Source organism: Glandiceps talaboti, chromosome 3, assembly GCF_964340395.1.
Source record: "Glandiceps talaboti chromosome 3, keGlaTala1.1, whole genome shotgun sequence".
Classification (NCBI taxonomy): Eukaryota; Metazoa; Hemichordata; class Enteropneusta; family Spengelidae; genus Glandiceps; species Glandiceps talaboti.
In genome coordinates, this window is record NC_135551.1 from 27,794,068 (window position 1) to 27,819,370 (window position 25,303).

The 25,303-nt window shown below is 38.2% G+C and overlaps 3 protein-coding genes across 3 annotated transcripts in view; 1 reads left to right on the forward strand and 2 right to left on the reverse strand.

The window, feature by feature from the left end:
- The window catches only part of LOC144433397 (AT-rich interactive domain-containing protein 1B-like), a 55,854-nt gene extending 52,579 nt beyond the window's left edge, over positions 1-3,275 (forward strand). Inside the window, 1 exon segment of the mRNA XM_078121701.1 lies at positions 374-3,275. Within this exon segment, the coding sequence (XP_077977827.1) occupies positions 374-2,082 (1,709 nt within the window). The 3' untranslated portion in view covers positions 2,083-3,275.
- Positions 3,276-6,485: 3,210 nt separating this feature from the next.
- On the reverse strand, positions 6,486-15,415 carry LOC144433333 (monocarboxylate transporter 12-like). Its single transcript, XM_078121638.1, has 4 exons — positions 15,208-15,415; positions 14,783-14,926; positions 13,719-14,564; positions 6,486-6,649 (listed from the first exon to the last, which is right to left on the reverse strand). The coding sequence occupies exons 1-4, from the start codon at positions 15,413-15,415 to the stop codon at positions 6,486-6,488; spliced, it is 1,362 nt and encodes a 453-aa protein (XP_077977764.1).
- A 3,171-nt stretch (positions 15,416-18,586) lies between these two features.
- LOC144433334 (monocarboxylate transporter 12-B-like) lies at positions 18,587-24,050 on the reverse strand. Its single transcript, XM_078121640.1, has 4 exons — positions 23,843-24,050; positions 23,408-23,551; positions 19,749-20,597; positions 18,587-18,765 (listed from the first exon to the last, which is right to left on the reverse strand). Exons 1-4 carry the CDS (start codon positions 24,048-24,050, stop codon positions 18,587-18,589), a joined length of 1,380 nt encoding a protein of 459 aa, XP_077977766.1.
- Between the last annotated feature and the right edge of the window lie 1,253 nt (positions 24,051-25,303).

A 25,303-nucleotide genomic window follows, 5' to 3' on the forward strand; every position in this document is an offset into this window, starting at 1 on the left:
TATATATATATATATATATATATATATATATATATATATATATATATATATATATATATATATATGGTTGTCTGATGAACGCATTGAGCGTGAAACTCGGAGTTACAACCAAGCACCTCAAGTTCCAACCAACCTACTTTGATTATATATATATATATATCAAAACTATTGTAATACTGAATTACAAGGGGTTTACATGTAACACATTGGCAGTTCAAGGTTTTAGAATTGAGCTTTCGATCTGTCTTCTATCTGTCCTCATCAGAATGACAAAGTCCATAGTTACAGCTAACCTGTAGGATCTTTAAAATCATTTAATTACCAAGCTGATTGGTTATTTATGTACTGACTGGTTGTTGTTTTACTTTGCCAGGTCCAGTGGAAGCTTGGCGTGTTATGATGTGCCTCAAATCAGGACTGCTAGCAGAAAGTACATGGGCAATAGATACTTTGAACATTTTACTGTATGATGAAAACACAGTCGCTTATTTCCAATTACAACACCTACCTGGACTCCTGGAAATACTTATAGAACACTACCGCAGGTGCATTATTGAAATATTTGGTGTTCTTGGAGATACTGAAGTGAAGCATACAAAGAAACTCGGTGAAGGGAAATCCCAAATAGAAACTAACTTGTGCAATGAAGACATGAAAGTCAAAACAGAAGAGAAAATTTGTAATGATAGCGAAGAGGAAGAAAGGGAACTTATAGATGATGCACTTGCAAATATTAACCTTGAGAAGTATAAGGGAAACGACAAAAATAAATCTATCAAAGTGGAGAAGGACTCCAAGGGATTTTATTCCAATGAGAAATCATGGGATTCGTTTGATGGATTTGAAATCAGAAGTACACACTGGCAGCTTGGTGGTGGTGATACCACTGATCATGTGATTATGAACTTTGAAACCAAAAACAAAGAAATTAGCAGTAGCAACAGCAACTCCAAGTCGTGCAATGATAACAAGGATAGTGAGTATTCTAAGAGCAAAGTACATCAAAGAGATTTCAGGGAAGAATTAGAAGTAAAGATTGAGGAGGAAGTTACTTTGTTCCGTTCTCAAAAGATAAGGGAAGATGAAGCATACGATAGGGATTGCCCGCCGTTCAATGTAATGACGGATTACCAAGATGACCTTGCAAGGAGATGTGTTAGTGTGTCTAATGTACTCAGAAGTTTGTCGTTCATTCCAGGGAATGATGTTGAAATGTCTAAGCATGCAGGATTTCTCCATGTTGTTGGGACACTACTCTTGCTTCACCATCACCATCCAATAAGGAACAGAGATGTGAAACCGTTTGAAAAAGACGACATGAAGGAAGATCCAGATCAGGAGTGTCCAACTCTGATTCGGAAAGATGAATGGTGGTGGGATTGTTTGAATGCACTGAGAGAGAACACATTGGTTAGCCTTGCAAATATTGCAGGCAAACTAGACCTGTCAGTGTATCTGGAACACATAAGTTTTAGCCTGTTGGATGGATTACTCCATTGGGCTGTTTGTCCGTCTGCATATGCTCTTGACCCACTACCAACATTACCAGCTGGTTCGCCATTATCTCCAATGCGTCTGAGCCTGGAAACTCTGTGCAAACTGTGTGTGCTGGACAACAATGTTGACATGGTATTAGCAACACCGCCATTTGCAAGGCTGGAAAGACTCTACAAAAATCTAGTTCAGTACTTAGGTGATCGCCGGGAGCCTGTTGTGCGAGAATTTGCGGTTGTGCTATTATCTACTTTGTCACAAGGCGACAGTACAGCATGTCGTGCAATTGCTTGTCAGAAGTCCAGTATATCTCTCTTATTGTCATTCCTGGAGGATGGTGAACTCGCCATGAATAGCCACAATCGCGGACTTCTGGCAATGAGTGGGATTCGTGAAGAGCTTCCCCAGCCAAGCGTTGATATGATGAGGAGGGCTGCCACCACACTTGGTTGCCTTGCCAAAATCTCAGAAAACAAGTCACTGTTTCTCCATCATCAGAGCCGCTTGCTTGCCCTGGCAATGTCATCGGTATTGGAGCCCTTGATACATTCATTGATCTCTGACGTTCTCCTCTTCCTGCAGTCATGATATCTCTGGAAAACAAAAACAGCTGAGAGACTGAGAGCGCATGTGAAATACTGCCACCAGTTATTTTTTTGATGCAATTCCAACTAAAACACTTGAAAGACAACTCGTGAATTGTTCAATGTCAAGTTATGAAGGGTAGGTCCCAAGAATTGATTTTTTTGACTCACAACTACTCGTTCATTTCCTAGGTGCTCACTTTGTTTGTTTGTTTACTTTTGTTGTCAGTTTACTTCATACAGTTGTGGTCGAGGAGTTACCATAGCAATGAGAATTTACAATGGATGTCAAATTTTTATACACAATGCATTGACGATAGTGAAAAAGAAGGCAATTTTCTTTGTTTTCCGCTACAAACTTATTTTCTTCCCAGTATGCTGGGAACAAACAGAAGTGCAAGTTTAGAGAAGCTTTTTGTAGATTTGATTTGTGTATAGTCTGGGGATAACATGGACCCTTAAACCACAACAGCTCATCAAGAAAGTGTTTTACTACCCGTACTCTTGTTACGTGTTGTGTTAACTTCGTGAAAATGTGACGGCGACTTCTGAAAACAATTTTGATATCAGGGTTCTCTGCATGAATGGCAGGGACCAGTAAATTCTACTGAATTCTTGTTATTATCATTCTCGTTATACCTAATATGTAATTCATACAAAAAAAATCATGTATGCCATGAAAGGCAGACATGCCATGTGTGTTGGGCATCATTATTGTTGCATTTTGCAACGGAAAATATATTGTACACAGACTGTGAGCCTTTTCTATTTTTTATAAATGCTGTATGTACAACTGTCGTTGCTATAGTTCCTTTGAGTACATTTTTGTGACCTGTGTGATATGACCTTTGACCTCCACCTCTTTCAGGGTCAAAAGTGAATTATGCAGAAATCAATGAATGATTTGTGTGTGTACCTGTAAATTGTAGGGGATTGCAATTAAACGTCAACAGAATAGCTTGAAAAGGGTAACTCTTTTTTTTTTGCAAAAATAATAATGTTCTTACCCGATTTAAACCAGAAAGGAGTACTATATTTTGCTGCCGCCTAGCTGTGTTCAGAGTTAATTAGCGTACCTTTTTCATAAAATGTGGTATGTTTGAAAAGTTAAAAGAAAAATATTCTCTGTATGTCTTCTCCCAAAGGCTTTATATAACTACCTATGTCCATGAAATAAATGTATATAACAAATCCTGATAAAGAGATACTCGTGTGTTTGGGTTCTTTATTTCTGTACTGGTGTGTCTCCATGAAAATACATGCATACTCTTCCAATACCAATTTGTGTGCTGCAGTATTTCAATACACAAGTACCTGCGTTTCATGACTGGAGACGAATTTTAAATAATTTTGGGACCCAATTTATATGAACATTTTCATAGTTATAATAATATTACTTCATTACGAAGTAACATTTCTTTAATTCCAGTCTAAAATGAAGCTGATATATGCCAAAAACTTACATAAAAACAATAATTTTGTTCAAATAATTTTAACGGCAAAGTTTTCAGTACTGAATGGGTTAAAGGAGAGTAAAAGTGAGGCCAATTTCATCTCAGCTGTATTTGTTATGCTTATACAGCCAGGAGAGCCCAATACCACTGTCCTTGACCTTGCTAAATGTAACCAATCTCTGAAAAAGTGCTGTAACAATTTCTAATCCTGCTTAGCAGAGCTGTATATTAAAGGGGACGGCAATAAGGGTAAGTAAACAATGTTCAGAAGTTTCAAACGTCCTGAAACTTTGTACAATGTTGAGGTCCTATCATTGTTGAGTTGCCCATGATGTTTTGAGCTCGTCTGCAGCAGGTGTGGTCTATGCCATATTTGGCGATTGTTTGTAATTCTATTAAAGAGTGGTGATGTACTGCAGGATTGATGAAACTTGAAATTTGGTCTCCTGTCGCTTGACTACTTGATCATCACTCACCTTGACGAAGTTCTATATGTTTGCCCCCCTAAGTGATTACAAGCTGCCATTATTCAGTAAGAAATCACCAATCATGGTGTTTCTTTTATATTAATGGACATCCCATGTTCATGATGTTGACTTTTCTCCCAAAACTGACAAAGGTATTGGTGACATCATCTTTACAAAAGACACAATAAGGCACCATATATGAGGCAGTCAGGGTAACACTCATGGGATCCTATATGTGCTAACATTAGAGGGACGCCCTCCCTGATCATTCAAGGTGAGGAAAAGTCGCACTCATAGTAGTCCTTTTTGTTAAATTATGAAATTAAATATCGTTATTAAAATGTCATAATCATGAACTGTACAGGCGACCAAAGAATATTTACAACGTCTGAAGTGTGATTTACTGCTGTTCATTACTGTTGGTGACAACCATTCATCTTAAAGTGAACTTTGACCCGTTATGTGTTCCTGGGTGGGTGGGCGGTTGGTTGTCAAGTCAAACTGATACCTTGTGTGACGCCATGCTCGACGGCCTTCCTCTGAAGAGGATTGGCTGGTTATGATGTGTGAGGGCGCCCCGACACGGCGTACTTTGCAGACTAGTTGCTGACAGTAATAGACAAATCGGCTTTTAAACTTTTTTTCATTTTTTTAAATTATATACGTTATACACATTTCAGCCCCATGTAAGAATAAGCCACACAAGCAGAGAAGGAAACAAGAAACTATCAAATTAAGTCATGAATAAAATGGCTCTGAATTGTAGATTGTCACGTATGACATTTGACAACGATAGATGGTTCACTTTATAGATATTTCACATCAGAACAAACTAGACAGTAAACTTACAACAACAATTCAAGAATCCGTTACTCAGACATGACATTTGACGTGTGTAAAGGCACAGACATGTAAGATTACTTGTCTGTGGTAAAGGGGAGCGATGTGTGTGTTTGTGAAACCTGTCAGCAAATTGCTAGCATTCTGGTGCCACGTATCATACGTACCTTTGGATGTGATACTGTGTTCTGGTACGGTGATCTGCCCCAATACATATATGACATATAGTATATATGCAATGATTGTGAATAAACTGCACAACTACCACGTATAGTTAATCTCTCACGGAATGAGGTGGGTGTGAAATCTCTGTTAATCTCGTAACTTTTTTCCCGTTATTAAAAGAATCATAACTCATATCCCAATATTGCTGTGATAATTCCTTTACTATGTACATTGTTCCTTTAGCCTTTTTTTGTAAAGGAGAGACATTTCTTATCAAAGGACGCCTTGCTTTACCGAATGCGCCCTCTCTGTTGATATATGAAGAAAGGTGAAAGAAACCCGATTTACATTTTGTATATTTTACATTCAGCATGGCCAACTTTAACCTGTGAACAACAAGGCCTAGACTACAATCCAGTAGATAGCTAATTTTGTATATGTTGGATTTCATGTTCATGACATTACATATGAAATTATAGGCAAATTATTGACATGGTTCAATTAAAAACCCAGGTATGAAAAACAGTTATCTGGTAGAGCTATAGAAAACGTTTGTTCAGAACAAAAAAAACGACCCTATGTAATCATATGGTCCCAATTATAAGATTAAATTGAAACCTTGGCAGTGAATCATAGGCCTTTAAATCACCACAGGCGTTATTGATTTCTCAAATTACTCTAAATTCAATGAATAGAATAGCTAAGAGTAGGTTAACTCTGGATGACCATGTAATGCAGTCGGTGTAGTAGTAGTAGACATAGGGTCGCGTATTATTTCTTAGATTGTTGTTTTCCTTGTCTACAGGCTATTAAGTATAATAACGTTTTGACATGAATATATTTCTCCTGCCTTTATGGAAAGAATATCTTCTAGCACAGAGCGTATATTGATGCATGTGTAGGAGCAGGATTCGTGTGATATTTTCCTTAGGAAAAGAACAAACTACGCAATAATGCGTGTCCCTGTGGCAGTAGACATAGGGATTGGCTGGCCATGAGCTACACCGTTATATCGACTACTTGGTTTCCCATTTAATACTTCTATTTAATAAAAGCAATGGTGACCATTTTCATTTAACAAGTCCCAACATTTGATGTTTTAATTGAGCACTGGTCCTATAAGAGCTTAGTTCTGTTTGGAATGCTCTGCATACATGGTGGTATCTACAGAAATAAGTCTGACTGGACTGTTCCTTTAAGTTGATAGCAGTAATCAATACAAGTGTACTAAAGGTAGAAATAAGTCTGACTGGACTTTTCCTTTAAGTTGATAGTAGTAATCAATACAAGTGTACTAAAGGTAGAAATAAGTCTGACTGGCCTTTTACTTTAAAAAAACTGTTCTAGTATACATTTTGTGGCGATGCATATATTTGATGTCATCATGATGTAGCAACGTTTTGAAATATTGTCAGGAGTGTTAACAGGTCCCAAGGTACAGTCTACCTTTAAGGCCAAGACTTGTACTACACATTCCTATTTTAAGTCTGGTCAGATGATCCCTGACTGTCAATATCACTGCCACACTTCCTTCGCCATAGAACCATTATCTGTCCAGGAATTTGAATGATTGCACTGAATAGACCCATAGCACCTAATGTATAGTAGACAGTGTCGTAGTTCTCACAAACATCAAAGATACGACCTGTAAAATATAGACAAATAAAATAAAAGTACATACTACATGTTGGTATTGAAGTACAGGTTGATAAGGAATTTGTAACACAATTTATATGTTAGGCATTGTTATATTGTACTATCTAAGCTACAGTACACACAGAGAGACAAACATGGACCGACCAACCGGTCGACAGACAGACAGACAGACAGACAGACAGACAGACAGACAGACAGGCAGGCAGACAGACAGGGATACATACTAGTACATACATAATGTGTATATATATAGACATGTAGAATGGCATTCATTTTTGTAAACGTCTTTTGGATACCTATTTCTGTATTTACAAAGGAGTATATGTGCATTTGCGGTATTCCGGTTTATAGCCGAAATTCCTACAGATACCCGCAAGAGGGCGCCCGCGATTTGACAAAGCAAAGGCTAGATTTCTCTTCATGTCCGCTGATACACAGCGAACCTTGCACGTCCTAGTGTTAGGATGTGGCCACATCCTAGTGCTAGGAAGAAGAGCACAGCTATGTACCAACTATGTGCTTCACAACCTCGTTACAGGGTATATTTTTCCATAGCCCTGGTACATGGTTGTGAAAAATAAGCCTGTTGAATGGATGTGCAATACCGCCTCTGTGCCACAACTGTTATGCACATCCCAGTACCATAGCTATGTACTACACACCTGCACTTCTTCATCAAAGAATATACTAAATTATCTGAAATTTAAAGGTTGCATTCTAAAGATCTTAGTATTGTTACCCATTTACACAGGAAACCGTGCACACCCCTGTAACATTCACATACCTAGAACAGGGTTGTACACATAGCTGTAGATCATCTTAGTGGAGCCACGGGGGCTGTACCAGCTATGTGCACAATATCCCTGTAACAGCTCTGGCCAAGACACTAGGTGTAACATACCTAGATTTGACAGATGTGTAACTGGTATGCCAGCATCAATATAACATGGATGTGGAAAAATAGCAATGCAGCATAGGTTTTTACAACATCCATGTGCAAGAGCTTTTCCCCACAACCATGTACCAGGCTACCAGCTATGTTAGCATAGCTGTAACATAGGTATTTCCGACAGCCATGTACCAGCTATGTTAGCATAGCTGTAACAGCGGTATTTCCCACAGCCATGTACCAGCTATGTGAGCAATGCTAGTCAGATATGAACAAAAGGGTTGCTACAGGGTATTATTCCATCATAGCTGTTACATATATGTGCACAACTGTGTACTAGGTGTGTAGTACACAACTATGGTACTGGGATGTGCAAAACAGTCGTGGCACAGAGGCGGTACCCCACATCCATGTAACAGGCTTATTATTCACAACCATGTACCGGAGAGGTGGAAAAATATACCCTGTAACGGGGTTGTGAAGCACACAGCTGGTACATAGCTGTGCTCTTCTTCCTAGCTCTAGGATGTGGCACTAGGATGTGTACATCCTAGTTTTAGGATGTGCAAGGTTCCCTGTGATAACATAACTCCTTACCCTAAGTAACAACTGAATTTAAAATGTAAAAAGATACCCGAGTTTCTAAGTGTACTTGCAGGTGTCCATCTATTTTATTTACCAGTCATTCTACAGTTACTCCAAAGCCAGGGTGTTTTATAATTACTATGCTTTAATGCATAGTTTTACATAGTATGTTCTATACTGACTATCTTTGTATATCTAAAACATGAAGTGTTATATTCTGTGTGCTAACAACGAAGTTAAATGTGGGTGACCCTAAAACGAATGACAACCTGAATGACGGAAAACGAATGACAGCATTTCTAGGTGGTAAACAGTGGAATGACACCCTTTTCTACATTCAGTTAGTTGAATGACACACTCTGCACTGTAGAACCACTGGAATGACAGCCGCCACTCTATAAAATAAGTGGAATGACAGCATTTTTAATGCTTTGGAACTGGAATGACAGCATTTCTAGGTGGTAAACAGTGGAATGACACCCTTTTCTACAATCAGCTAGTTGAATGACACCCTCTGCACTGTAGAACCACTGGAATGACAGCCGCCACTCTATAAAATAAGTGGAATGACAGCATTTTCAATGCTTTAGAACTGGAATGACAGCATTTCTAGGTGGTAAACAGTGGAATGACACCCTTTTCTACATTCAGTTAGTTGAATGACACACTCTGCACTGTAGAACCAGTGGAATGACAGCCGCCACTCTATAAAATAAGTGGAATGACAGCATTTTCAATGTTTTAGAACTGGAATGACAGCATTTCTAGGTGGTAAACAGTGGAATGACACCCTTTTCTACATTCAGTTAGTTGAATGACACCCTCTGCACTGTAGAACCAGTGGAATGACAGCCGCCACTCTATAAAATAAGTGGAATGACAGCATTTTTAATGCTTTGGAACTGGAATGACAGCATTTCTAGGTGGTAAACAGTGGAATGACACCCTTTTCTACATTCAGTTAGTTGAATGACACACTCTGCACTGTAAAACCAGTGGAATGACAGCCGCCACTCTATAAAATAAGTGGAATGACAGCATTTTCAATGCTTTAGAACTGGAATGACAGCATTTCTAGGTGGTAAACAGTGGAATGACACCCTTTTCTACAATCAGTTAGTTGAATGACACACTCTGCACTGTAGAACCACTGGAATGACAGCCGCCACTCTATAAAATAAGTGGAATGACAGCATTTTCAATGCTTTAGAACTGGAATGACAGCATTTCTAGGTGGTAAACAGTGGAATGACACCCTTTTCTACATTCAGTTAGTTGAATGACACACTCTGCACTGTAGAACCAGTGGAATGACAGCCGCCACTCTATAAAATAAGTGGAATGACAGCATTTTTAATGCTTTGGAACTGGAATGACAGCATTTCTAGGTGGTAAACAGTGGAATGACACCCTTTTCTACATTCAGTTAGTTGAATGACACCCTCTGCACTGTAAAACCACTGGAATGACAGCCGCCACTCTATAAAATAAGTGGAATGACAGCATTTTCAATGTTTTAGAACTGGAATGACAGCATTTCTAGGTGGTAAACAGTGGAATGACACCCTTTTCTACATTCAGTTAGTTGAATGACACACTCTGCACTGTAGACCAGTGGAATGACAGCCGCCACTCTATAAAATAAGTGGAATGACAGCATTTTTAATGCTTTGGAACTGGAATGACAGCATTTCTAGGTGGTAAACAGTGGAATGACACCCTTTTCTACATTCAGTTAGTTGAATGACACCCTCTGCACTGTAGAACCAGTGGAATGACAGCCGCCACTCTATAAAATAAGTGGAATGACAGCATTTTTAATGCTTTGGAACTGGAATGACAGCATTTCTAGGTGGTAAACAGTGGAATGACACCCTTTTCTACATTCAGTTAGTTGAATGACACACTCTGCACTGTAAAACCAGTGGAATGACAGCCGCCACTCTATAAAATAAGTGGAATGACAGCATTTTCAATGCTTTAGAACTGGAATGACAGCATTTCTAGGTGGTAAACAGTGGAATGACACCCTTTTCTACAATCAGTTAGTTGAATGACACACTCTGCACTGTAGAACCACTGGAATGACAGCCGCCACTCTATAAAATAAGTGGAATGACAGCATTTTCAATGCTTTAGAACTGGAATGACAGCATTTCTAGGTGGTAAACAGTGGAATGACACCCTTTTCTACATTCAGTTAGTTGAATGACACACTCTGCACTGTAGAAAAAGTGGAATGACAGCCGCCACTCTATAAAATAAGTGGAATGACAGCATTTTTAATGCTTTGGAACTGGAATGACAGCATTTCTAGGTGGTAAACAGTGGAATGACACCCTTTTCTACATTCAGTTAGTTGAATGACACACTCTGCACTGTAAAACCAGTGGAATGACAGCCGCCACTCTATAAAATAAGTGGAATGACAGCATTTTCAATGCTTTAGAACTGGAATGACAGCATTTCTAGGTGGTAAACAGTGGAATGACACACTTTTCTACATTCAGTTAGTTGAATGACACCCTCTGCACTGTAGAACCAGTGGAATGACAGCCGCAACTATATAAAATAAGTGGAATGACAGCATTTTTAATGCTTTGGAACTGGAATGACAGCATTTCTAGGTGGTAAACAGTGGAATGACACCCTTTTCTACATTCAGTTAGTTGAATGACACCCTCTGCACTGTAAAACCACTGGAATGACAGCCGCCACTCTATAAAATAAGTGGAATGACAGCATTTTCAATGTTTTAGAACTGGAATGACAGCATTTCTAGGTGGTAAACAGTGGAATGACACCCTTTTCTACATTCAGTTAGTTGAAAGGGGTGTCATTCCACTGTTTACCACCTAGAAATGCTGTCATTCCAGTTCCAAAGCATTGGAAATGCTGTCATTCCACTTATTTTACAGAGTGGCGGCTGTCATTCCATTGGTTTTACAGTGCAGAGGGTGTCATTCAACTAACTGATTGTAGAAAAGGGTGTCATTCCACTGTTTACCACCTAGAAATTCTGTCATTCCAGTTCCAAAGCATTAAAAATGCTGTCATTCCACTTATTTTATAGAGTGGCGGCTGTCATTCCACTGGTTCTACAGTGCAGAGGGTGTCATTCAACTAACTGAATGTAGAAAAGGGTGTCATTCCACTGTTTACCACCTAGAAATGCTGTCATTCCAGTTCCAAAGCATTAAAAATGCTGTCATTCCACTTATTTTATAGAGTGGCGGCTGTCATTCCATTGGTTCTACAGTGCAGAGGGTGTCATTCAACTAACTGAATGTAGAAAAGTGTGTCATTCCACTGTTTACCACCTAGAAATGCTGTCATTCCAGTTCTAAAGCATTGAAAATGCTGTCATTCCACTTATTTTATAGAGTGGCGGCTGTCATTCCACTGGTTTTACAGTGCAGAGTGTGTCATTCAACTAACTGAATGTAGAAAAGGGTGTCATTCCACTGTTTACCACCTAGAAATGCTGTCATTCCAGTTCCAAAGCATTAATAATGCTGTCATTCCACTTATTTTATAGAGTGGCGGCTGTCATTCCACTGGTTCTACAGTGCAGAGTGTGTCATTCAACTAACTGAATGTAGAAAAGGGTGTCATTCCACTGTTTACCACCTAGAAATGCTGTCATTCCAGTTCCAAAGCATTGAAAATGCTGTCATTCCACTTATTTTATAGAGTGGCGGCTGTCATTCCAGTGGTTCTACAGTGCAGAGTGTGTCATTCAACTAACTGATTGTAGAAAAGGGTGTCATTCCACTGTTTACCACCTAGAAATGCTGTCATTCCAGTTCCAAAGCATTAAAAATGCTGTCATTCCACTTATTTTATAGAGTGGCGGCTGTCATTCCAGTGGTTCTACAGTGCAGAGTGTGTCATTCAACTAACTGAATGTAGAAAAGGGTGTCATTCCACTGTTTACCACCTAGAAATGCTGTCATTCCAGTTCTAAAGCATTGAAAATGCTGTCATTCCACTTATTTTATAGAGTGGCGGCTGTCATTCCACTGGTTTTACAGTGCAGAGGGTGTCATTCAACTAACTGAATGTAGAAAAGGGTGTCATTCCACTGTTTACCACCTAGAAATGCTGTCATTCCAGTTCCAAAGCATTAAAAATGCTGCCATTCCACTTATTTTATAGAGTGGCGGCTGTCATTACACTGGTTTTACAGTGCAGAGTGTGTTATTCAACTAACTGATTTTAGAAAAGGGTGTCATTCCACTGTTTACCACCTAGAAATGCTGTCATCATTCCAGTTCCAAAGCATTAAAAATGCTGTCATTCCACTTATTTTATAGAGTGGCGGCTGTCATTCCACTGGTTCTACAGTGCAGAGTGTGTCATTCAACTAACTGAATGTAGAAAAGGGTGTCATTCCACTGTTTACCACCTAGAAATGCTGTCATTCCAGTTCCAAAGCATTAAAAATGCTGTCATTCCACTTATTTTATAGAGTGGCGGCTGTCATTCCACTGGTTCTACAGTGCAGAGGGTGTCATTCAACTAACTGAATGTAGAAAAGGGTGTCATTCCACTGTTTACCACCTAGAAATGCTGTCATTCCAGTTCCAAAGCATTAAAAATGCTGTCATTCCACTTATTTTATAGAGTGGCGGCTGTCATTCCACTGGTTCTACAGTGCAGAGGGTGTCATTCAACTAACTGAATGTAGAAAAGTGTGTCATTCCACTGTTTACCACCTAGAAATGCTGTCATTCCAGTTCTAAAGCATTGAAAATGCTGTCATTCCACTTATTTTATAGAGTGGCGGCTGTCATTCCACTGGTTTTACAGTGCAGAGTGTGTCATTCAACTAACTGAATGTAGAAAAGGGTGTCATTCCACTGTTTACCACCTAGAAATGCTGTCATTCCAGTTCCAAAGCATTAATAATGCTGTCATTCCACTTATTTTATAGAGTGGCGGCTGTCATTCCACTGGTTCTACAGTGCAGAGTGTGTCATTCAACTAACTGAATGTAGAAAAGGGTGTCATTCCACTGTTTACCACCTAGAAATGCTGTCATTCCAGTTCCAAAGCATTGAAAATGCTGTCATTCCACTTATTTTATAGAGTGGCGGCTGTCATTCCAGTGGTTCTACAGTGCAGAGTGTGTCATTCAACTAACTGATTGTAGAAAAGGGTGTCATTCCACTGTTTACCACCTAGAAATGCTGTCATTCCAGTTCCAAAGCATTAAAAATGCTGTCATTCCACTTATTTTATAGAGTGGCGGCTGTCATTCCAGTGGTTCTACAGTGCAGAGTGTGTCATTCAACTAACTGAATGTAGAAAAGGGTGTCATTCCACTGTTTACCACCTAGAAATGCTGTCATTCCAGTTCTAAAGCATTGAAAATGCTGTCATTCCACTTATTTTATAGAGTGGCGGCTGTCATTCCACTGGTTTTACAGTGCAGAGGGTGTCATTCAACTAACTGAATGTAGAAAAGGGTGTCATTCCACTGTTTACCACCTAGAAATGCTGTCATTCGTTTTCCGTCATTCAGGTTGTCATTCGTTTTAGGGTCACCCGTTAAATGTCTGTCAACTATATTGTTTCTTACCTGCAATTGGTGGTCCAACCATTCCTCCTATACTATATGATGCTATCGCCATGGGAAATGAAAATGGCGTATGTTCTTGTCCAACTATGTCACGGGTACAGACAAGCGAAAGTGTCAAACATGCTCCTGAAGTTAAACCAAGTAGTCCACTAAGGCTGGCAAATCCGATGTAGCTTTCAGCAAGGTTTGGTATTAGACAAACAACGCCCATTAAGGTAACCGACAATGTGTAAGTAGCCAGGGCAGGTAGGATCTTTAGATGTACGACTATTCCAGCACTAACCCTGCCAACCAAGCTAAATATTCCCGCTATTGATATGAGGAGAGACAATTGTTGAGATGTGCCAACTTGGGCTTCTGATGCTCGTGGAATTAAATGGACCATTGCACCAACATATACACTTACTGAAGTTACAATGGTAACTAGATATGCGACAAAACGAGGTTGTTGACACATAGCAAGATATCCATGACAGTATGAAAATGCACAAGCTGGTTTACCAGAATTGTTGGTTCCTTCTTTTTGATATTCCTTAGTTTCAAGTGCCAATGATTCTTCATCGATCTCCTCCTCCTTCTTGAAGTCTATCCTTTGTGGAATGCTTGCTTCTCGGATCGGTCTTAAGAAGGCACCACAAATACACAGATTTGCCAAAATGGCGGATTGGACCAAGAAAGCTCCTCGCCATCCATAATAGTCGAGACAGGCTTGCATGATTGGTGGCAAAATAAACAGTAAAATACCTGGTCCTAGCTTGCATATAGTAATTGCTAGAGCATATCGACTTTGGAAGTACCTTGTCATCATTACTGGGTGTGGAGAATAACTACCAGCAAAACCCAATCCTGTAAAAGGCAAGAAGTCACTCTCCATACTCCTATAAATACAATCTCGTTATTTCAATTATAATGGAAAATATTTACCTTTGTGCATATGGTGAATGTGTAAAAATGTACATTCAAAGTATTCAAAACTTTGGTTCGTAATTCCTGGTTAATTTCCGTAAATATGGTTGTGATCGAGCAAAATAATATAAACATTTAAACATCCTATCATAACGTACCTGTCATCAAACCTACACTTGCATACAGGAAGTATATACTTGTAGCGAATGAACTAATAAACATTCCAATCGATGCTACACAACCAAATATCATTACTGTCTTTCGAGCACCAATGTAATCAGCTGTTGATGTTCCAATACATGCTGTATGAAATGATAAAATGATTCATAATTATTTCAAGAATATAATTGAAGAACATAATATATTTCACAATGCACAATGACAGACGCATGCGTATACATACATACATACATACATACATACATACATACATACATACATACATACATACACACACACACACACACATACACACATACATACATACATACATACATACATACATACATACATACATACATACATACTAGTGTATATTGAAATCATTATTCATATCTGAAACCCACATTTATAAGGTTATTACCGAATGTATTCGAAATGTACTGAATTGATAAAATCCATGACGTTTCTTCAGCTGTTGCGTTGAAGTATCTTCTCAATTCGACAAACAGTGGACTCATCCCAAAAGCAAAATTTCCTATCAGGCCATCGGCTAAGCCTGTTGCTAAAACAATCATCCATCCCCATCCCCCATCTGGTCCTTCTGTTTGTAAACTTTCTTTATCTTTCATAATGCATGGAATCGTAGATCGTTGTTGGGTTGTACTCCTCAAAGTCGAATAACATGTGGAGGAATTCAGCACGGCTTCCTTGGCGGTGACGTGTACTTTGACTAACGGAAAATAATTGCACAGCCTCCAAAATAAGGAAAATAAAAGATAACAAGAAAAAAGAAATGTGACGTTTCAAGACAAATTTACTAAAATTACTGATATCTGAATTATTAAGACGAATATGATGTTTGCCTTCGGTAATGGAAGGTTATGTTATAGACTGTCTGTCTGTCTGTCTGTCTGTCTGTCTGTCTGCCAGTCAGTGGATATGATATCTCAAGCACTGCTACATCATTTCTAATGAAATGTTATATGTATATTCTATAAGAATGACAAGAAGGGTCATGCTATGAATATTAATGAGCCAGGTTCATAATTAACGATTTTCGGTCGGAAGACTGTATCAACCTCGACAAAGTGGATACCCATTGTATTGTTCCGGGTATTACACTATGCGACGAGATGATTGTAGAGAAACTGTATATTTTCCAAGCATTGGCTAACTTCCGTAGGTCAGTACAGTAATGAAATGTCATAATTAATATGCAGAAAGGGATCAGGAAATATTCATCTTGGTGTCTCATCATTCAGTTTTATTTCCCCTGTATATAGACATGGTCTCGAACTTGTGTGCGTATTTCTTTGTAGTTTTACCACTCACTGAAACATGCCCTAAGCATAAGTAATCACTGACAGAATTCTTATATCATAGGTTGGTGTTCAGATTTAACATATGAAATCTTTGGATGTTATTGTCTTTAGTAATAAACAAAGCGAGCTTTTGAAATTTCAATTTCTATTATGAGTGGAACACCTTCGAACCCCCTTTTCACCTAGGAGTCCGAACAATAGGTTGCATACAATAGGTTGGATGTTATTGTCTTTAGTAATAAACAAAGCGAGCTTTTGAAATTTCAATTTCTATTATGAGTGGAACACCTTCGAACCCCCTTTTCACCTAGGAGTCCGAACAATAGGTTGCATACGCCAGTATACTACAAAGCACGTTTGTCAGAAACTTGTTCGTGTATTATAAATATCATCAAAACTTGACTCTTGCATGCAATGCCCTCCTGTATGTCAGTAAGGACAGTATGGGCTGCCAGCTAAAACATTGATTGATTGAAGTACATGATATATAAAGACAGAGAATTGTTTGCATATCTGGAGTCAGTCTGGCACTCTACGTCTAAAACACTGTGACCCGATTTATAGTCCCTCCACCAATTTTCAAAATAACGTCAAAGTCCATTTTAGACCAAGGTTGACCAAAAATCCACACCCCGTACGCGTTTTAGATCATTACATGTTTTAAAAAAGATCAAATTTTAGATCAAAATACAATTACCTCAGGCGGCAACCTTTTTAGGCAATTAATGGTAGTTATGATATGGTAAAGGACAATGGGCCACATTTTAGACCAATTGAAGCAAAATCGAAAATAATACAGGGTGGACCCAATTTTAGACTCTTCAGTTAAAAAAACAAACATACCATTTGAGATTAAAGGGCTAACGCATCCCAAAAGGCGGCACATATATATGTACAGTCAAATATTAAAGGGAAGTAGCCGCCCCCCCCCCGGGCGTTTCCTTATATGTACTACACCCCGTCGTGTATATGTTAGCTTCACTCTGATCCCGTATTATAACCTGGATCACCCAGATATTGAGATCGATGTACCAAGTGTACGGATAACACAAGACTAATCTCTTTATGGCAACACTGATACATCATGAACAAGACGTCTAGTCTCGTCTTCATAGTTGTGTATCTAAAGAGTAATACTATCCAATGTACAAATCACCATAATCTTGTAACTAATAACCTCAGACCATCTTTATAGTGGTCTGAGCTATAACTAAAGGTCAATGCACGTACCTTTGAGTGTATACATAGGTTTCAGTAGGAATGAGCAGAGCCAATAACTGTGTGTCGTTGTAAGTTGTATTACCACAAAACGTCCTGTGTATTTGTTCCAGTGAAAACGTCTCTATTAGTCTTGGCAGGCTCGGTTATCCAGACTCGGCCATGAAGGTAGCCACTAGCGGTGAGGCCACTGGGCAGGTGAATATTTTAAGATCATTGATTGATGACGACTGTGACATTTCCAGTACGAACGCAGACATGCGTCTTGTCAGCGGGATGTTTGCAATACAATTGAATAAACCCGGCTGGTACTTGTACTATTTGAATTTCGGAAGTGAGGGTTGGATGGAGGTTTTTGACATAACAATATTTTTTTTCAGACACCTAGACAGCACTTTTTCAAAGAGCAACTAGAGAGCTATTTTTTGCCATATAGAGTTCAACATTTGTTTTCATTTGACCATTGTCCTCGCGATCGCAATGGTCACGTTGTGTTCATGAAGAGTTTTACTTTGTTTTTAAAGTTTTCTATAGTACACGTTGAATTTAATATCACGGTGCCGTGTGTCAATATTGGTATATGTCTGATGATTATTCCAAAGTTCAATCTTTTATGTTGTTTACATTTTTCTCGAATATGAATTCAATATATTTATTCAGCTGTATAAATACAAAATACAAGGTTACAGCGCAGGACATTTTCTCTAGCTACTGGCTTCTAATAAACTTTAAATGACTCATTAAAGGTATACCATCAAACTTTTACAGGACATATGTACTTTGTTATGATAATGAAATATATTCACAAATTACCAAATAAATATTATTATGCAGATACGTCATTAATAATTCATAGGATATTTATTACCAAACTTTAATCATATATAGCCGTACAATGACACAAATACTTTTTAAAGAAAAAATTCAAGACTAGCGTATGCAATAAATTGATAATGTACACCAAAGTGAACCTCCGACATAAAATAATTACACTTTTTTTGAAATAATCTTGTAACTCGTCTTTGTTAAAGAATTAAGAAAAACAGTCACAGGGTCATCTTACAAAGTTTTAGAAATGAGTTCAAAAAGATATTAAAATAAACAATAAACAAAGTTTAGATTGCAGAGGTCTTTGAAAATAAGATGACCAAATTTTTATTTTTAATTTCTTTTGTACTTCAAAAACGAACAGTAATACGCTTTATGTAGCACAGTTTTGAGAGGTTTTCAGAAACATACGTCACATTAAGACTAGTAGCACTAAACATTCCTATTTTCAGTCTGGTCAGATGATCCCCGAGTATCAATATCACTGCCACACTTCCTTCGCCGTAGAACAAATATTTGTCCAGGAATTTGAATGATTGCACTGAATAGACCCATAGCACCTAATGTATAGTAGACAGTGTCGTAGTTCTTACAAACATCAAAAATACGACCTGTAAAATATAAACAAATGAAATAAAATTTAGATAGCACAGGGGATACTGGCTGTTTAAATGATCTCGACATATTTGACATAATTGAGTACTTATGGTACTATCAAAATAAAGTATACATAGAGATATATACAGACCTATACAGATAGACAGTTCTAGACAGATACAAATATATTATGAACACCACACACTGCGTATTTATCTAATATTCTTTTTATATATTCTTATATATATATATATATATATATAGTATATATATACAGTATATATATATATATATATATATATATATATATATATATATATATATATATATATATATATATATATAACTGTCAGGGAACCTTGCACACCCCTGTAACATTCACATACCTAGGACAGGGTTGTGCACATAGCTGTACCAGCTCAGTGGAGCCACAGGGGCTGTACCAGCTATGTGTACAATATCCTTGTTACAGCTCTGGCCAACACACTAGGTGTAACATACCTAGATTTGACAGGTGTGTAACTGGTATGCCAACATCAATGAAACATGGATGTTAAAAATATCAATGCAGCATAGGTTTTTATAACATCTGCGTACACAAGTTTCATCCAAAAGCCATGTAGCAGCTATGTGAGCAATGCAATGGTTACTACAGGGTATTATTCCACCATGATAACTGTTACATTGTTGTATGTGCACAACTGTGTGCTAGGTGTACAGTACACAACTATAGTACTGGGATATACAAAACAGTCGTGGCACAGAGGCGATATTCCACATCCATGCAACAGGGATATCTTTCACAATCATGTACCAGGGCTGTGGAAAAAATCTATTATCCTGTAACGGGGCTGTGAGGCACACAGCTGGTATATAGCTCCCCCCTTCTTCCTAGCATTAGGATGTAGACTACAACCTTAATTAAACATGACGAGTCACATTTCGTTTGCAAGCAGCGAAGTAACTCTAAAGTTGCGCCAAAAATATTGTTCCTTACCTGCAAGTGGTGGTCCAACTATCGCTCCTATGCCAAATGATGTCAAGGCCATGGGAAATGAAAAGGACACGTATTCTTTTCCAACTATATCTCGGATACAGGAAAGCCCTAGTGGAAAACATATCCCTGAAGTTAGACCAAGTAGTCCACTAAGACTTGCCAATCCTATATAAGTATCACCAAGGTTTGGTATGAGGCAAGCTATGGCCATTAAAGTAACAGATAATATGTAAGTAGCCATCGCAGATAGAATCTTTAGATGTACGATTATTCCACCACTAAGCCTGCCAACCAAGCTAAAGATTCCCGCTATTGATATGAGGAAAGGCAATTGTTGTGATGTGCCAACTTGGGCTTCTGATGCTCGTGGGATCAAATGGATCATTGCACCAATATATACACTTGCTGAAGCTGTTAGAGTGACAAGGTATGCAACAAAACGAGGTTGCTGACACACAACAAGATATCCACGACAGTACGAAAATACACAAGATGTTTGACCACAATTGGAAGTTCCCGCATTCTGATACATGTATTCCTCAATTTCACGTGCCGCTGATTCTTTAGGGATCTCCTCAGTATTATCCGACTTTGGTGGAATAATGCAGACTTCTCGGATTGGTCTTAACAAGGCTCCACAAATACACAGGTTTGCAAAAATGGCGGATTGGATCAAGAAAGTCCCTCGCCACCCATAATGGTCGAAACAAGCTTGCATGATTGGTGGCAAAATGAAAAATAAAATAGCTGGCCCTAGCTTACTTATAGAATTTGCTAGAGCAAACCGAGTTGGAAAGTATCTTGCCATTATTACAGTGTGTGTTGAATAACAACCAGCAAAACCCAATCCTGTAAGATGAAAGATATTAAGATGTATGATCTATGAGCCTCACAATGCATTATGTAAGGGCTTATGGTATTCTGCGAAACGAAACGAAACAAGGCTTATGGTATTCAGTGAAACGAAACGAAACGAAACGAAATAAAATGAAACTGAAACAAAACGAAAAAAATTTAAAAAATCGCTTTCATTCTTAGGAGGCTTGTAACCTCATTTTCATTTTTCAGTTTCATTTTGTTTCGTTTCATTTCATTTTGTTTTGTTTCGTTTTGTTTCGCTGAATACCATAAGCCTTATGTAAGATCTGTATTATGTTCGACATTTTATCACTTGTTCTGAATTACACTATCACAGCTTTCTAATGTCTGCTTCCTATTTATTTTATGCATGGTCTAAATGATAGGCACATTAGTTGATAATGAAATGACTACCTATCTGAGAACGACAACATGTAATAGCACAGAAATTATACTTGACTCCATATAGTAGTAATAATAGAGTTAGTTTATTGGAATCTAGTTTTCAAAGAGACTACGTAGCTTTTGTCACAATGTAGTCATGAAACTAAAAAATATAGTAGAAGAAATGGAGAGCAAGCTGAGCAACAAGCTGACGAAAGAGGTCAATTTCAGCCAATCAGAAACACTTTTACCACCAGCGTACGTCCAACAACAACTCAACTGTATACGAGCCACCATCTTTGACACCATAAAGGACAATCAAAGGGCTTTAAAGTCTGACGAACTCCGAACAACCGATGAAATATCAACAACGGACCAACAGTGGAGAAAATAGTACGATGGATAAGACAATATGGGTGATAAACAAATTGTTGAACGTACTTACATCAGGCGAAAGAAGCATTCTTGATCACGATCATCATCACGACAGAACAGGCGTGCATGTCACTATCGAACCTCATTGAAATGGACAACCTTCGGACAAACATAGTAAAGGCCTCAGGAGTGCCCAAAATCCAAGCAAGCCAAACATCATAGGGGAAGAACACAGAGCCTGGCAGTCTTTCCGTAAGGTTGAAGACATTTATGACCTTACAGGCTGACAAGGAAAGAGCCACGGCAGTCATGGATATGAGTGAGTACCATCAGTTATCTGTTATCAGATACCATCACCTACACGAAAATGAAAGTGAATGCAACATCTAAGTACAATAGAGAACTGATAGCTATGCCACAGGGTTGGCAGAAATCAGAATGGGGTACCAAAATTATATTGCATTCCGAGGATACATAAAAAATTCTACGACCAATCCTCGGCAGTATAGGCAGTATTCACATATCAAGCAGCCAAAATAGTTACGGACATCTTGTAACCCCTAGTGGGAAAGACTGAACACCACATCTAGAACAGGGGGCATTTCGTGGTAAGTACCACCAGGAAGAAAACTAGTATCATTTGATGTCTCCTCCCTATTCGCAAACATATCAGTACAAGCTGCGGTAGAGAGAGCACATGATAGACCCACGTGTAGACAACACCTTCAAGGATAGAACACCACTCACCATAGAACAGATAATATAACTGTTACAATTTTGTCTGACCACCACATATTTCACATACAATGGGGTTTTCTATCAACAGACACATGGGTTATTAGCAATGGGCTCACCTGTGTCACCATTGTTGCCATCCTATAAATGGAAATGTTTTAGCAAAAAGACCATAAGCGCAACCCACCCACCCTCTGTTTGGTTCCATTATATTGATGACACATTTGTCAGCACCAGAGGGATGAGGTCTCAGAATTCAACAAAACATATTAATAAGCATTGATTCATACATCAAATTCACCATGGAGACAGAACAGGATGGGAAACTGTCCTTTCTAGACACCTGCATGGAAATCAAAGATGATGACAGCGTCAAAACAACAATATAGAGGAAACCCATCCACAGAGACCAGTATCTCAACTTTGACTCAAACCACCACTTACAACATAAAGATCAGTCATCTACTCCCTCCTCCACTGTGTGAACTCAGTTGCCATGGAAGAGGAAGACAAGTTGAGTGAGACACAATTCGTAAAGGCAGTTTTCAATGACAGTGGATATATACACTGGATGTTCAAACACCTAAACCACAAGCACAGTCGTCAAACCAATCAACCATCACTACATCTCATTCACAAACAAGATCCTTCCATACATTCACGGCACATCAGTAAACCCTCAGCAAGATCTTCAAGAAATATAATATTAACACATCTCCAACCTATTTACAAGAGTCTACTATCAGGTAATTTCATTAGGAGGTCAAACAGCATAACATCATTACGCTTTGGTATTATCAACCAAAGGGAGAAACCAATTCAAAACTCCTTCTATACCCCAGTCAACTTAAAGTCTTGAGCACCATCTACTTCAACTTTGGATAGAAAAATATTCCATATCCCTATCAACTCTGGACTGCTGGATTGACATAATCGAGGCGACAAGGGGAAACATTTTACTGATGGTTCTACTGGGCTGTGGATAGCGAGACACTCACAAATACACAGGTTTTTGGAAATAGAAATGCAACCACCTGCTAAACGAAAATGACCTCATTTGATTATCAAGACCCAAGGTGTTAAGTTGAAAAGCAAAATTCAACAGGTGAAAAATTCACATGATTTAATAAAGGCAATGGGAAATTACATAAAATGCTGTTGCCTTTGTTGCACTGAGGAGAAGTCATGTTTGAAAATAAAAGATCACATAACTCACCAAATTTTCAGTACAGTTATTTGCCTGAGGTGACAAAACACATGCTTACCCCAAACGGCTAGTTAAGCATCCTATCATAACGTTAACGTACCTGTCATCAAACCTAAACTTGCATACAGGAAGTATATACTTGTAGCGAATGAACTGATAAACATTCCAATCGATGCTACACAACCAAATATCATCACTGTCTTTCGAGCACCAATGTAATCAGCTGTTGATGTTCCAATACATGCTGTATGAAATGATACATTAAGTCACAATTATTCAAAGAATATAGGTGAAGAATATCTTAACACACACACACACACACACACATACACACACGCATACATACATACATACATACATACATACATACATACATACATACATACATACATACATACATGCATGCATGCATGCATGCATGCATGCATGCATGCATGCATACATACATACATACTTACATACATACATACATACATACATACATACATACATACATATGCATATATTGCAATCCATATTTAATAACAGTTATTACCAAGAGCATTGGAAATGTACTGAATGGACAAAATCCAAGATGTTTCTTCAGCTGTAGCATTGAAGTATCTTCTCAATTCGACAAACAGTGGACTTATTACAAAAGCAAATGATGCAATCAGAGCATCGGCGAAGCTTGTCGCTAAAACAATCATCCAACCCCAGCCCCCATCTGGGCCTTCTGTTTGCAAACTTCCTGTATGTCTCATAATGCATGAGACCATAGATAATGACGGCTATTGGTCTATACTCTACAAAGGTGAACAGAAGGTATGGGAATTGGCCCTACTTCCTTGGTATGGACTTATACAGTGATTTATATGAAAATAACTTCACAACCTACAAAATAAGCAGAATGAAAGATAATAGAATCGGAAAAAGAGTGTAATTTTCCACCCAAATGTACTTTACTGGTATCTCAATTTAATATAAATGAAGGATGTTATTTTAACCTAGGTAAGGAAAGGTTATGTTATACTTTTATCTATGTATGTGTGTCACTGTCTGTCTGTCTGTCTGTCTGTCTGTCTGTCTGTCTGTCTGTCTGTCTAAGGACCCTATATCTCAACAACTACTGCATCAATCTTTATGGAACTTGATACACACTTCCTATGAGAATGGCAAGAAGTGGAGAGGTTTTGATCAACATACTACGAATATTAATGAGACATTTTCAAAATTAAGGATTTCCGGTAATGAAAATATATCTTAGGAATGCAACATGTATCGACGATAACAAACTGCACGTGTCCTATGAATCTTGCCATTGTTGCAGTTACATTCGTATAATTAAGGATTTTCGGTTATTAGACAAAATCTAAAAGAATCTAAGATTTAAATTTCATATACTCTTTAGTACCCAAATTGACGCACTTGTCTAAAATAGCTTGTGCAATTTTAAATCTTAATGATTCATTTGCATACTTTTTGGTAATCTTAAAAATGCACGCCTCAATTTCATATAATTTGGTACATTAATTGGTGTGTCCTATATAGCTTTTTGATGTAGCTTTAGTCTGAGTAAGTCATTTGAAAAATTGGGGGAATTTACGCATTTAATTTGTTTCTTCTTGACTGATCCTGTCAAGGCATGCGCACTCACCACATTAAAAAACAGTTACCCGATTCGAATGTTGTTTCAGAAATGTCGTGGACCACAGCGCAATAATTTACACACGGCAAGATTGAAATGACCTAGATACAAAGTCCAAACTTAAATTTTAAATTTTCCGACTTTTGACTTTTCTTACGCAGCCTGTAATCTGCCTATATGTCTCAAATGAAAAAAAATCTTTCTAAAGAAAATTCATAAGAAACTGAGTTACACATGGATTGAGGAGAGGTTTTTCTTGATGACTGTATTCAAACAGTCCACATTGCTTGCTTATCCTGTATAGGTCAAATACACAACTATTCTCATCTTGGCAATGCTGACAAGACAAAACTTTCTCAAGATGTCGTC